The 14811-nt window shown below is 34.4% G+C and overlaps 1 protein-coding gene across 1 annotated transcript in view; it reads right to left on the reverse strand.

Annotated features, from left to right (window-relative positions):
- Nucleotides 1-868: 868 nt before the first annotated feature.
- Nucleotides 869-14811, reverse strand: part of LOC105326436 (uncharacterized) — a 25534-nt gene continuing 11591 nt past the window's right edge. The window contains exons 3-4 of the mRNA XM_011426480.4: nt 4568-4794; nt 869-3330 (exon numbers count right to left, since the gene is read on the reverse strand). Of these exons, the coding sequence (XP_011424782.3) occupies nt 1855-3330; nt 4568-4794 (1703 nt within the window). The 3' untranslated portion in view covers nt 869-1854. The remainder of the gene's footprint in view (nt 3331-4567; nt 4795-14811) is intronic.

Here is a 14811-nt window from a genome sequence, read left to right on the forward strand (position 1 = left end):
GTCTATAACATTTTTTAGACAAAATTTCAAATGGAAAATAAAATTTGTTGAACAGTAGAAATTTTAATACATTTATGACATGTTTCATATTATCATGTGTGTATATTTTTATCAAAAGAATGTCAAAATTCATTACTCTGTTGGTTAAAATAATATTATAGTGAAGTAGCTTTTAAGTATTATAATGTTTTATTAAATATTCTTCTCATATCGGTTATAAATGTTTCTTTTTCTTCAAAATTAAATATGATAATTATGGTATATTGTTTTTATTTTACGGATGCGATTTCTAATATAAATTTTAAAATAAATGTACATGTATTTGCTTTTCTATTTTATCATTTTGTAAAATTGTTTGTCATTTTGTAAAATTGAATTAAGTGTTTAAATGTTATAATAAAAAAAAAATTATTCACCTTCACTTATTTTTTTGTATCAATTCAATGTATCTTAATTTTTTTTAACAAGGAAATTCAATCCATTTACATGTATTTTTTTGATTTAGAATTTTGTTTCAATATAAACAGGTGTTGAAATACTAAAAGTTCTGACAATAAATTCCACATAATATTTAAAATTAAAAAAAAACATCTACTTTTCATATACTTCTTTATTTTCAATGTAATAAGTTTTTGTTTTCTCCGAGACAAAACAAGCATTTTTATAAAATCATTCACACTAAATACCGAACGAAATTGCAGCAACTGACATTCTTATTGAGCAAGAATAAAATATAATAAATGCAAAAACAACAGAGGTTTCACATAATATCAAACCGGTATAATACTAATGAGAAAAAAATCAACAAAATATAAAATTAATACAGATAACAACTGAATGAAAACTACATATTTTTTTGCACACATCCCCGCTTGGAGCCCCACACTCTTTAAAATAGAGCTATCGAAATGTAGAATCAACCACCAATCGAAATCGAGGGTTTGAAATGAATGCTTTCAACCAACCTCCAATAAATCACGAGAAAAATGATTGGCACAACAGTATTGAGGGTCAAAATGGGGAATGGTTGCAAAAAACAGAAAATAAATACGAAATCAATAAAACGTGGATATTTAAAGCTAAGAACTGGACGACATCAAACAATGACGTAGAATGAGATTCAAGAAAAGTCTTTGGCGTTAAAGGATATTAATTATGCAGATACGCGTGTGATGTGACGAAACTTAATAAGCAATAATTCTCAGCTGTACCGTTTATTGGAATAAATAATACGTGTGCGCTCTCAGGGCCCCAGCTTACCAAATAGCTAGCCAAGAACCCCTGGAAACTCGAGATCTAATAACGGTCTCCAATTCTCTTGCGCCGCGGACAGTGCTCGTAAGAAACTGGTACCCTTTATATTACACGCAGATCAAGATAAAAAACACACCGTCTCAATTCAACGATTTAAAGACTTCATTGTACAATTACCCCTCCTAATTTCTATGACTGTGGTCTCATTTCGTATTCGTAGCAAAAGGAAAATTTAAAGAGCATTTTATTTCAAAAAATTCATACCCGACTTTTGAACACAAGAAATGCATGACTTCAGCTGATGATAAATATTGATAAGACTTCAATGCGACCGAGAATATTGTTTTTATGACGTATAAAGTCGTGAAGAGACCAATCGTAACTCTTCTGTGCACCGTCGACAGTAATTAAAGTTAACAGTGATCGGCCACTTGAGTCCAGAGGAGTTTTAGCTTGTTATTACCCGTTTTTCCAATTCACCATAAAAACACAGAAAAGGAATGAGAGGAGATGTAAAACAAGATAGCATCGATGTCTTACGACAATAAAAGTCCCGACATCTGAACCATCCGGCAGCAACAACTGTTGTTTCGGCTTCTTTTATATTGCTTGATACTCGGGTTGTTGTGAATTGAAATACTCACTAAAAATACTCGTAAAATCGCCAGAGGGGCCTGCCTCATTGTAACTGTGAGCAAGGGGGTATTGATCGGAGGTATAATGAGGCTCAATGGCCAGTCCGGCCTGGGTCCGACTTATAGAATCGCCGGGACGAGGCGTCGGTCGCGAGGGCGACTGGCATATTGGAGAATTTACGACTTGATTGACACCTTCCGAAAAGCTTTCCATGTAATTGCTTCCATAAAGCGAAGTTGATGAGTGTTGGTCTATTCCGGGCATCTGTTGGGGATAAGTCGAAGATTTGGTCATATACCTAGAATTAAAATGGCGACTTGGAAGACTCGGCATTTCGGCCTCGCGAGGATTGAAATTATTGACTCTTGAAAAGTTAGGCGAATACAAATGATTTCCATTCATTCCAAAGCCAATTCTGTTATTGTGGTAATTGGCATTTTGCGAATTGAGCGGATTCGCACCGTCATAATTCCACGAGTTAAATCCATTTCCGCCAAATCTGCCTATTCTGTTTGGAGAATCCCCCGGATTGTCGTAGTAGTTCTCGGCGCTACAATTACTGAAGGCTGCTGTCTGCTTCTGTAGGTAACCCATACTGCCCGGGTATGATGACTGATAAGACGAATGGTTCGAATCGTGACCATTGTAGCTTTGAAAGACATTGTTTCCCTCCATGACAGGGGTATTATTAGAGTGTACTATATGCCCTGAGTCTTTGGCCCCCGGCGAGGTGCATTCTGGGGATCGCATGGTCGAGTGTGAAGTCTTGTTAGAATTTAGTGTGTCCATGCACGCACCCTCGACCTCGGTCATCTTAACACACATGTTTTTAGACATAAGTCCGCCCCCATTAGCTGAAGAATTGTTGTGACTAGACTTTGATATCAGTTCGCTATCGTTTATAATTTTGTCTGCAAAATCGACAGATCTGACGTCAGGAGAAGCCAATGGAGATGACGCAACAGGTGGCGTAGGCAGCATGTTTGAAGCAGACGACATCGGACTGTGCAGACTTTGAACACTTCCGATTGGGGAGCGCTGCTGAGGATCAGACATGTCAGACATGTTTGACCGTCGTGCATCAGAGAACCTCTCTCGTCCAGACAACACTGTAAGCTCCACTACATCGGACCCCTCGGGTTTTACCATAAGCCTGTCCGCGCTATGAGGGCGTCTGTGTTTATCATTATCACATTCCAAGCCTGCGTTCATAGCCTCCTGTCCCGACTTGTCGGTAGAGTTACACAGGTCATCCCGATTATCGTTACAACTATCGTAGCTCTCTCGCCGCTCCATCCGATCGCAACTCTCGTCTGACGACATCGGACTGTCCAAGTTTCCGTCGTAAGACATCGACTTGAAATCCGACTCCGCCTTCTGTCTTTGAGACTGCGTTTGTCGTTTATATTTCATTCTTCTGTTTTGAAACCAGACTTTTACCTAAAAGTAAAAACGGAAAAGAACCGTTAAAGCAATAATGCTTACGATAGATTTAACTTGTAAATATACTACTGCATCGAAACTAGGCATCTATGTCAGACAGCATAGTAAATAAGAATTGAAACACTTGATCAGTTAAAAGAATTGCATCCTATTATCATGTTAAATAAAGGTACAGAAGAGCTCGTTAATCTTTATAACACTGTATTCATTCCCCCTTTGAAATATTGATCAGTTATGTGTTTAGCGTTCTCATCTCTTATTTATTTTTCAGTTTTTACAAAAAAAATATTTTATTTTCATACGATATTTGTGGTGTTTTGGATTATATGTGTGCCACAAACCTTAACCTTTATTATGGATAAATTATTTCTTAATTAAAAGTTAACGAATATAACCTAATTATTCTGTTGTCTTGTTCTTTTTTCTGTTTATGGACTTGGACCATAAATTTTAAGACAATCTAATTCTTCAAAATTTTGAATGTTTAAAACTTTCGAAATGTGTGCAGTGGCTTTGTGTGCCAAAGTTAAAAAACAAAAGAATTTTTTTTATAATAAATTATTTCTGTAATTGAAAAAAATAATGAATTCATATTTAAAGCAATATGAGCTGTATTTTTCAGAATTTTATTTTGATGCAAAAACCTGCTAGTGTGATAAGTCTGTAACTTAAACTTTCATGATAAATAAGATTTGTAAAAATCATTAATTTTTGTTAGGTGAAAGATTTCAGTTATAAGGAATATATAGCAGATCAATTTTAGTACAGGACGACAATAATTCAATTTTGCTCCAATTAAGACTTCTTAATGGCTTTTCAAACAAAAACAGAGCTAACAGAAATTTAAAAACTATGATACTTTTTGTCATTTTAGTAGAAAATAACATTTTCTTTAAAAAATTTTCAACATGAAAATTGCAGCTCATGTTGCTTTAAACCTAAAAACTTCGTCTTCTCTTAGTTGATGGTCTCGGAGTCTGGACCCTGTTTCATTTAATTAACAACATTCCCTTCATTCCAATTATATTCCGTTCTATGACACCTTTGATGTTTGCTCATTTCTGTAATTTACTTTAGTGAATGCTTCGTTCATTATGTGTAAATTGTGTTATTAATAGCTAAATAATCATCATTAAATAACTTGTTTGAGATGTTTTGATCGATGCCGAGCAAATTCGGCTTGATCTAGTACATACGCATGGGACAGTCAATAGGAAATAGAGTGGATTTTTACCTGTCGTTCTGTTAGGTCCAGAGATGCTGCGATCTCAATACGCCTTGGACGACATAGGTATTTGTTAAAGTGGAACTCTTTCTCTAGCTCAAGAAGTTGAGTGTTTGTATAAGCAGTGCGCAGTCTCCGTGTTCCTCCGCCGTTGCTATGGGAACTGGAGTTACTGCGCGGTTCTTGTGGCTGCGGTGGTTGGTTGTTTGTAATGGCCGGCTGCGGGCTTGGGAAGTCTAAAAATAAACAAATTAAAAATGCAAAGTATATTTTGTTGGACAGTGGTATTCGCATTTTGACAACAATATTTTAAAACTGACTAACGAAGAACCATTTTGACTGAGTTATGACACTGCCTGTTGACCCGTGGCCTCCTTGTAATTTACACTAAACACACAATTTGTCGCCGGTGTCTCGGTGTACCGGTACGTTGACAGGGAGAATACACCAGGTACGATTGACTTGCTGTAGCCATTTTTATCCTTCCTCCTCCTACCACACTTTGACAGTCACATTAACCCCCTTCCAATCACTCACGCAACAGTACACAGTACTTAAAGTTTACTGACTCCCTGGCACCTTCTTTGTATTTATCGCTTTCTCAGTAGTACTTTTGCGCCTTCACTAATATATTGCTATCACTGTAGTCTGTGACGAGAATGAATTGCTTTAAAAATGCATTTATCAATAGAGACATTGTTTTACAATACAGTCTAGAGATTATGCGTTGATCATGTGGTTTTGTGAGATTGTTGCAATGAGCATTCATCAGCAGTCTTATCTTCGTCTGTCAATAAAGTATCTCTTCAACTGGTGATGTGTATTACGAGAAAACTACATTCACCAAAATGTACCCGCGAGTTCTCATTTTAATTTCTCAAATCACAGAGAACATGGATTATGAGAAATAAAGGCAAATAATGAACAACATAACCTGGATATACGAACAATACACTAAGAGTTGGTTTGCTAATATACATTAAGAGTTTGTTTGCTTATTTGCTTTAACAGTTTATTTTAGTGGTTACTTTTTCAGGTGGAAAAGAAAGGAAAACACGTGCATTGCTTTTCTTCGTGCTTCTGAATCAAATTAGTGCCATAATACATAGAAGTCGAAATGGTCTTGGTGACAAGAGTTCTGTTGCACAGTTAATGAATATTTATAAGATCACGTGTCATTTTGACACAACAGTCAACATGGTCCTCCATCATAATTCCCATCATTCGGGATAATTCATGTCAGATTTATTTGAAGGAGACCTTAACTAGCTTGACACCATACCAGACGACATTTTGGAATCAAGATCCCATATTATAACAACCTCTGTATCCCAAACGTGAGCGAACATGCTCCTGTTTTGCATTTTTTATAAATTGCATCTTCTGAAGGTGTCGTGCAAAGTAGTTCCTTGTATACATTGAAAATGTTTGTAAATTTCAACCCTTAAATTGTATTTTTGCAATTAAGATTTAACCTCTGGGTCCATTGTACATTAGATTAACGTAATGATAAAGACGGAATCCATTGCATAAAGTGTGATAGGAGGAATTAGGTTCTGTAAGCCGGAATTAACAGATTGTCTCTTGCGTTCTGATCAGGTCTGTAAAAAAGGGGAAAAGGTTGATTGTTTTAGCATTGAATACCACAGAGACAGCGGAATGGATTAGATTGTAGTGTTGTATCAATATTTTATACGGTTTAATAAGTTCGTCAAAACAAATCGAATTGAAGACCCCACACTGTAATCACGGAATGGGGAGCTAGGTCGCAGTAAAGGGGATTCCTGCGCATGCAAGCCCCCTGATGCCTCGGCGCAGTTAGACAGGTGTTTCGAGGGAGCCTGACAACTCCTAATCAAATTACTTGCAATGCTTTTCTACATCCAGAATTCACTCTGTCGCTAAGAGCTCCCACTCAGCTGCCTCGTGGTATTTCTGATTTGTCGGAAAGCTCCTTTAGCATGTTTTTGATAGTTTACTCGTAAGTGGAATCAGAAGATTTTTAGGGAAAAGTGTCGACAACTACTTATGATGGAGAAAATTGTGAAAGGTTTTTCAATTCCTCCATCATTATTCCCTTGTCACAATTTCTTGCAAACATTCCTGATGAAAACATCGAAAACTTCAGAAAATATTGTTCATGCGGGCCACGAAGCTTACCGGCACAATGCAGCAATGTTTTACGATTTACTTTGTGTCGATTGCAATAGGTATTTCCGGTAGAACAACAAGTAATTAAAAGCCGACTTCTTATCTGTCAATCAAATCTTAAGAAATTTGATTTTTGGGTCACATCACTTCAAAGTGTAAAATGAGAATTTCTAAAGTAATAATGAAACAATAATAATTCTTTTACTATGTAAAGATGCCTTTCAGTTTACTTTAGTTGCATGACAAAATTTCATTTTATAGTTTTTGATGATTAAAGTGTAAATTCGATTTTTTCTCTTAAGTGGAAGGTGGAAATAAAATTGAAAATTCCTCCATTTTCCTCATTGGCTGCTATTTTTACCCCAGACCCGGCCTGCTGTCAACAGATTCTAACCCAAACCCACTTATTATTTCCTTTCTTTAATTTTTTATTTGACACAAAGATATTCGAATAATCAAATTTTAAAACAATTTCATACCAGGGCTCTTGGTTGTCAATAATGGAGGGGGGGGGGGGGGGGGTGAGGGTGCTGAAAGGAACCTTTTCCAATTGAAAAATAGATTGATTTTATTTTTCTTACTCTTACCCGTACACATTAAGAGCATGTGAGCATACAAAAACTAACCTTGTTCTCGGGTTTTGGAACTTTGTAACGAACTTTACAAAATCTGAAATCTAGTCTGAATTTGAGTATATTATAATTTTCCAATAATTCCTTATAACGCTTGTTGTCGGAATTCCTGAATTGAATGTCCCCTTCTCCAATATCCAATGTGAGAGCCTTGCATATAAAATTATAGCACGTGTTTATTGATAGATTTGCCAATTCTAAATAACTTTGGACTTTTTTATTGGCTATGAAATGGTTCCGGTTTCAACTTTGTGATAATGGTTAGCTCGTTCCAAGTTTACTTGAATACCAAGAAGTAAACTTGTGTCACTGCAGTTTTGTCGCCAAAATAAACTAATTTTGTACTATTTAATATTCACCAAATTCAAAATCATTTTAAATATTAATTTGGTTTTTAGATAAATAACATTTCGATGTAAACCTAAAGCTGTGTATATTTTCGATTGAAGTAGTGGTTTTACCAGAACTTCACAGAGATGTACAATCGCAACTTCTCGGGCCTTTCCGGCAAGCTCGGAAAAACACCTCGAATGTATTAACATCACCGGATGTTAGAATTTTGTACAAAATGGAGTCGCTTCCCATTAAAATAAGTATCGGCTAGACAGTCTTGTATGTCGCTTCTGTGTTATATTTTAGTGTATATCGTTTACTTAAATGAAGTATAGCTCACATCTCAACAGATCATAAAATGTGTTGTATTTATATCAAGTTTTATAAAAAAGGGGGTTGTCATGAACGCCTGGGTAATACATTCGAGGTTTTTTTTCCGAGCCTGCCGGAAAGGCCGGATAAGTTGCGATTGAGAGAAGTATCCACTAACATTAAAAAAAACTGTTTTGGTAATGAATAAAATGTGTTTGTTCAGCTACAAATTATCAATGTTTAATTTATTGCCCGCAAGAGGAAGTGTTATCAATAATCAAATTATGTCAGTATGTGATTGTTTTACAGTGTCAGTTTAAAAGCAAGCCAAGGCAGACAGTCACATAGAGACTTTTCCAGGATCAGACAAATTAGTCTAAAATCCCGTGAACTAAAGACGTATCCAAAAGGCAACACGAGGAAATAAAGAAGACAATTTTAACTCAGATCTGCTTAGGTGGTCTCATAAAAATATTAGATATTCGTGTTTTTGTTTTGTGGATTCTATATCAATGTTATTGTATTTCTGTCGCCCGTAAAGCTATTTTCTACAGATTTAAAAGTACTTTGCTTGTTTATTGATGGTTCAAACCACACCTAGATCAAATGAAGTTTCCTTTCGGATGAAAAATATTGATGTTGCACTTTTAATACCTGGTAAATGTCACAGTTTTATCCACTTGTATTCATGGTAACTTTACTAAGTGACCGAAGCTCTGATTATAGGCTAAGTCTCAGTTTCACAAACACTGAGAATATAACATGAGATACCTTCCAGAATACACAGTAGTGCATACGATAAAAGGAAACTACATGCGTAACAGGAACGAGATCAAAACAGGGTATGTTATGGAGAAGCCAGCTCGTGTAACCGGAAGTTGTGACCAGGAGGCTAACTCCAGAATCAGGAAGCTAAAGAGGCGACACAAAATAGATACGGCTTTGGAAAGCATTCTGGACAGAAAACAGTTCCATGCGTAGAATAAAATTATGTTAAATTCAGTATGAGAGAGAGAGAGAGAGAGAGAGAGAGAGAGAGAGAGAGAGAGAGAGAGAGAGAGAGAGAGAGAGAGAGAGAGAGGGTTAAATAAATAAAGTATGAATCTTAGAGACCCATGAGAAATGAAAGCTACAATGACACCTGATGTTTTGAAATTAAAAAAGAAGATATTTTTACTCTTTGTGGGAAGCCACAAATAGAGACAGATCATGACAAGAAATGTTTCCAAAATAAAGTTTTTGATAAACTGGAGCCACGGAGTTCAAGGCTCCTGTAAGGCTGAAATTTGTCTCCTGGAATATCATTTGGGCTGCCGGAAGCAGATGTGGACATAGGTTGACATGTTCCTAATAAGTCATTGCGCAATGGCGAGACCACGTGCTTAAACGCCAAACATCTGCAAAGTCTACTGTCGCAGAATTCTGACTTGAACCGAAGTAAAGATTACATATTGTACAAACCTCCTCAATAAGAAAGTGTCATAAATCTTCGACAGGATTGAAATAAATCTGTACAATAATGAAACCACTACATGGTCTCTTGACAGGTGCCTCAATTGACATTGACACTAAATTGTCTCTATGAATATTAAAAATCTTACTTAATCATATATTTACAAGATGCACCAACCAGGAATCCAAGGCATATCAAATCTAAATATAGATATACATTGAAATTTCGGGGAATGTTAATTTTATCTTTGCACTCCATACACCTGTGCTATAGATCGGAGAGTAGAGAGACATAGCTTAGCTTATCTGTGAGCACATTTCAGCTCTTAATTCTCGTTTATTGTATAAATGCAACTGGTAACCCTTACACTCAAATGATAGACATTTCGGTCTTTGGCTTTACCATGACCTTTTCACTCATTAGAATGATACAAGCTCTTATGCATTCTTGCTGATTCGATGAGAAAAAGAAAGAAAAAACATGTTTGATTGTAAGAGCTGTATTTAGGTGGTCTCATTTGAATAAACAGATTGAGTTTTTACACGCGCTCTTTGTGTATTATACTTATTGTCATTATTTGCAGTAAACATTCGACTTTTATTTCAAACCTTAAAAAAAAAATTCATTAAAATCATTAGAAATAGCATCTAATTAAGATTAAACTACAATACTTAGAACGATTTTGCAAATCTAACACGTAACAAATTAACATAAAGTGACCGAGTTGAAAATCGTACACAAACGAGCTATCGCAAACTAACAACATTTGAAATTCCCAAATTCGTAAACAATAGGTCTATTCATGTTAAAGGTCTGAATGGTCTGTTATAGAATATCATTATGTCTTGCTTGTTTTATTCGCCTATGTTCATAGAGGAGAAAAACTGCGATGTTTACCGTCAACAATGACCCATCTTGCCATCAATGTTTAGCTGCCAGAAACAAATTGTCCACCGTGGAATATGTTTGACATAATTTACTCGGTAAATAAGTGTTATATTTAGGCCTTGTCAAATGATTTTGTTTAGGAGACAGATATTATTTATTGTGTTTATTTAAATGAATTGAATTTTGAATTAATTCAGCACGCAGATAATATTTTTGAGGAGCGTTAATCACAAAGTGTCACTCTAGGAGTCTGACAGGGAACTCCGCTAAGGCCACCTTATTTAACATACATGTAGAAAACAAGAGTTTTTATGCCAAATAAGCAACTTCAAATCACAATGCACACCATTAGTTTCTACTTCACGTGTACATGTTTTGTTTTTAAAATACTTTTAAGGAAATAGCAAATATGGGTTTATCCCAATAGATACATCTAGATGCACAGTTTTTTATGCTGACAATTAAAAGGAATTTATTATAGATAAAGTAGTTGTTGACTTGGCTATATTAACAGATGGATTCAAGGAAATGTCAAAGCTTAAATTGTCTTGCTCTTCCTGTATTGCAAAATTAGTTTATGATAAATATTGTTGTAGTTGATACAATCATACGTTACTCTTTTTTAACCATTATCTTTTATAGGCTAAGTCTCATTTTTTTCTTTTTGTTTCATTCGTAGAGAAATGTTAATTAAGAAATTAGATAATAAGCCCAAATGTTTTTAATATTTTCATTTTTTTAAATTTTTAAATTTTTTTAATTTTTAAATGTTTTTAAACTTGGACGATATTTTTTATCTGCTAGATGTCCTAAACATTAATAACGAGAATACAAGATTGTATTTATAAGAATATTCATTTACATGTAGTAACAGCTTAATTAATTAAACACATGACCGTTAAAAATACCCTTTAAAACACTGCTTCTAAACGAAATGAACCTTATATCAGGAATTATTTAGTCATGAAAGATTGCATGCAAAATACTTATTATGTTTTCTTCATTTAAAAAAAAAAGTAAATAAATGTCCTTTCACTCAAAATGTTATACACACAGTGGCACTTTTCTTGTGGAATCAAGGGCTGTGCTTTACAAAAGAACTTGCGGCTTACGACCAAATTCATCAATGTTCTTTTTTTAAAACTACAATTTAAAATAATAACTTTAATACCAATAACACACTCTAAAATCTTTGAATTAGTTTGGAACAATTTATTTTGCATAAATTGAACGCGATTAGGATCATTTCATGAGGCTCGAATATTTCTGACTTCGTTGCTTATTTTGTAAAATGCAGTCCATCTCATGAAATGAGCCAAACAGTAAAATATATAAAACAGGACGAGTCAAAGGGACGGTCAACGCACCTGTTGTCTGCTCAAGGACATCACCAAAGCAAGGGAGAGGGGATTCGGGTAATTGTGTTTTATGGCCGGTATCTGGTGGGCTCGTGAACAGTAATATGATTGGATTGTGAGATTTCATCAATAAAGAAAAATAAATATCAAATTATTTAATCTCTTTTGGTGTTAATTGAACTAATGCTGTTATCAATAATCATATAAATAATATTGTCAGAAAGAGATAACGATGGAAATGCAAGAATTAGAGAATATACGGGATATTTATTTTTTTATTTTAAAAAGAAAACAAAATTCTTTTAGGAACTTGTTTTAACCATGGTTATGATCTGTTCGAATCGGTGTTGGACATGCTTGTTTAGACGATTTGTAACTAAAACATCTGTTGCCTTCCATTGTTTGTAGAAGTACAAAAATTTGATCAGACAACTGCCATTGCATGCCTGACATGCCTTTATTGGCTATACATGTGTACGAGATTCAAAACGATAGTGTTACAGCCTTATAGCCTGGCACATTTGAACTTGTTTAACGAATTGTAGCTACAGTTTTATTCACACAAAAATATGTCCACGATTTGCATGAACACAATAAGAGTTTTGTTTCTTGGCAAAATCTAATGTATAGAGTATAGACAAACAACATGCAAAAGTAGTTATCTAGCTGCTTTATAAACATTTATGTAATTTGGATTTACAACCTTTATTCAAATGTTGTTCACTCAAAATGAAAGTCATAAAATCATTGGATATCTTTTGAATATTAAGTCACAAATAAAAAAAAATATTGACATTTTCTTGTTTCTGAAATGAAAATAATGGGGAAAATACTGTTCTTTTTATCAATTAAACGAATAGTGTGGAAAAGGACGGGAAAGGGAAATTAGATTTTTATTTATTTTCATTTCGAAAGGATAGTATTTTTGATTGCATAAAGCCGGCTATTCATATATATCGTTATTTAGAATGTTTTTGTAAATGGTTTGTAAGCTCAAAGACGGTTTTTGTATTTTGTAGAATTTATCATATCTTCTGCAACCAACAAGTCTGCGATATATTGTAGTTCTAAACGATTTTTTTTAAAATTCAAATTGAACATTGAGGAGGTCTGTAGCTTGATAAACACAACATGCAAATCCTGTTTATATTCTCTGTTATGGCTGAAAAATACTTCATTATCTGGTTTGTCTATCTTCTGTTTTAGAATTTAAAAAAGCAACCCCACAAACTGTAAAAATCTGAGACGCGTCAGGAAATCTGTTTCTCACTAAAATGATACAAATTCTCTCAGCAATTTCATTTTTGATCACTTCGACTTTTTGTGGGCCGCAAGGAATTTTCTTTTTCCCCGAGTATTTGATGCTATGGAAAACACAACAAAAATTACTGAATACTTCAGTGTGAATATTGATTTCTGTCCTGTAGAAATAATCGAACTTGAGTCATTTATAAAGCTACGGATCTTTTTTAGTTTCCTTTGATAAAAAAAAAATATTGATTAAAATTATTTTGGTGTTAAATATTTTTTTGTGCTGATTAATGGAAAATCGCATTAATTTTGAACAGGTTAGAAAAAGACGCCATGTCATATTATTCTTTAACCGAATTTTTTTTAACTAAAAGATAAAAAACCCCACACAAACAAACTAAAAACAAAAAATATTGAGGATAAAATAAATACAGCCATGTAAAACTATGTGTGTAGCCAATCTCCAACGAGGCGGGCTGGCATAAAAATTAAGCACCCCTCTAGATCTCTTTGTTAATGGTCTTCGTATAAGCGACCACCATAATGTGCTCCAGTGGAAATACAACGGATCATAAATCAAAACGCCCCAACTTTTATACATTTCCCCTGAATTGCTGAAATTTCTCCCAAAATCCGCTTTATTTATAGTAAAGAAAATTGAGCTTTGTTTTTGTTTTGCTGACATTTTTGCACGCAGATTATTTTATGCAAAGCTGTTTTGTTATTAAATGGACGGTATTCATTTTTTGTCATTAAAATTAATTTCGTTTTATTTTATTTCTGTTTTATTTGAGTAAGGAGGGACACGTTGGTACCTGTGTAGTCCTTGCACTGGTGCTTCAAACTATTTATTTCACAAAGTATTTTCTTTTGTAACCCAACCTATTATTTCCGCGTGTTCGTTGTGTATGTGTTAATGAAATACATCAACTTTGTGGTTTTTCCTCAACATTCTGAATGTTTTTTTTAATCAATGCATTTTCAAAACGGTATTTTTTGAAAATTGGACGAATTCAGGACGAACGCCCTTCAAATTATTCGTGTAAATACGGCTTAAATGAAATTCATTTACAGAAATCGCACAATTTTAATCTTTTTCAATAAAGCAGTGTAAAATGAAAATTTCGGGGTTTTAGCATTCTTTAAACTTTACATTAAGAATTGCTTAAATTCATCAATTTGTTGTCGGGGTTGAAGATCTCAACAGTTATTGAAATCGTCGGAGGAGGGTCAGAGATCGCTAATCCCCGGCATTACAGTCATGTCCAGGGTTCAGGCCCGAGTTAAGGAGACAACCACCCCCTGTATTGTACTCAGAATTAGGCATAAAACGGCCAGACATGCTATATTCTCCCTAGAAGTCTGGGTCAAACATTTAGAAACAGACTTTCTTATTTTTCATTGTTTCAAAAGGAAAGAATTACAATAATGCACATGTATTTCCACGAATAAATAATAAAATGGAAACTAATAAACGATAAATCATTTAATTTAAAAAATATTAAACAAATATTATTTTGGAACACAGTATTATGTTAACATTTGTATTGTATGATATTATTTTTGCTTAAATCATTTCATTTGTAAACATTTGTAATAATTCAATCTAACGAATATTTTATTTCTTTAATTAGAAAAGGATCTGGCAGTAAATCACACTTGTTGTGTATGTCTGTTATTTACATAAAAAACCCTAGCAGAGGCATCAAGAGTTTAATTTGGTTAAATCAGCCAGACATAAATGCACCCTCTACCCGTGACCCCTCGGATCAAGTAGATTTCCGCCATTATTCCTTCTGTAAAATGAGTAGGGTACATGTTGTTTATAGAGGCGGCCTCTTCACGGTCGCTGCCTTTAGAATTGAATATGGGTCG

The sequence above is a fragment of the Magallana gigas genome, chromosome 5 (genome assembly GCF_963853765.1).
Source record: "Magallana gigas chromosome 5, xbMagGiga1.1, whole genome shotgun sequence".
In the NCBI taxonomy this organism is placed as follows: Eukaryota; Metazoa; Mollusca; class Bivalvia; order Ostreida; family Ostreidae; genus Magallana; species Magallana gigas.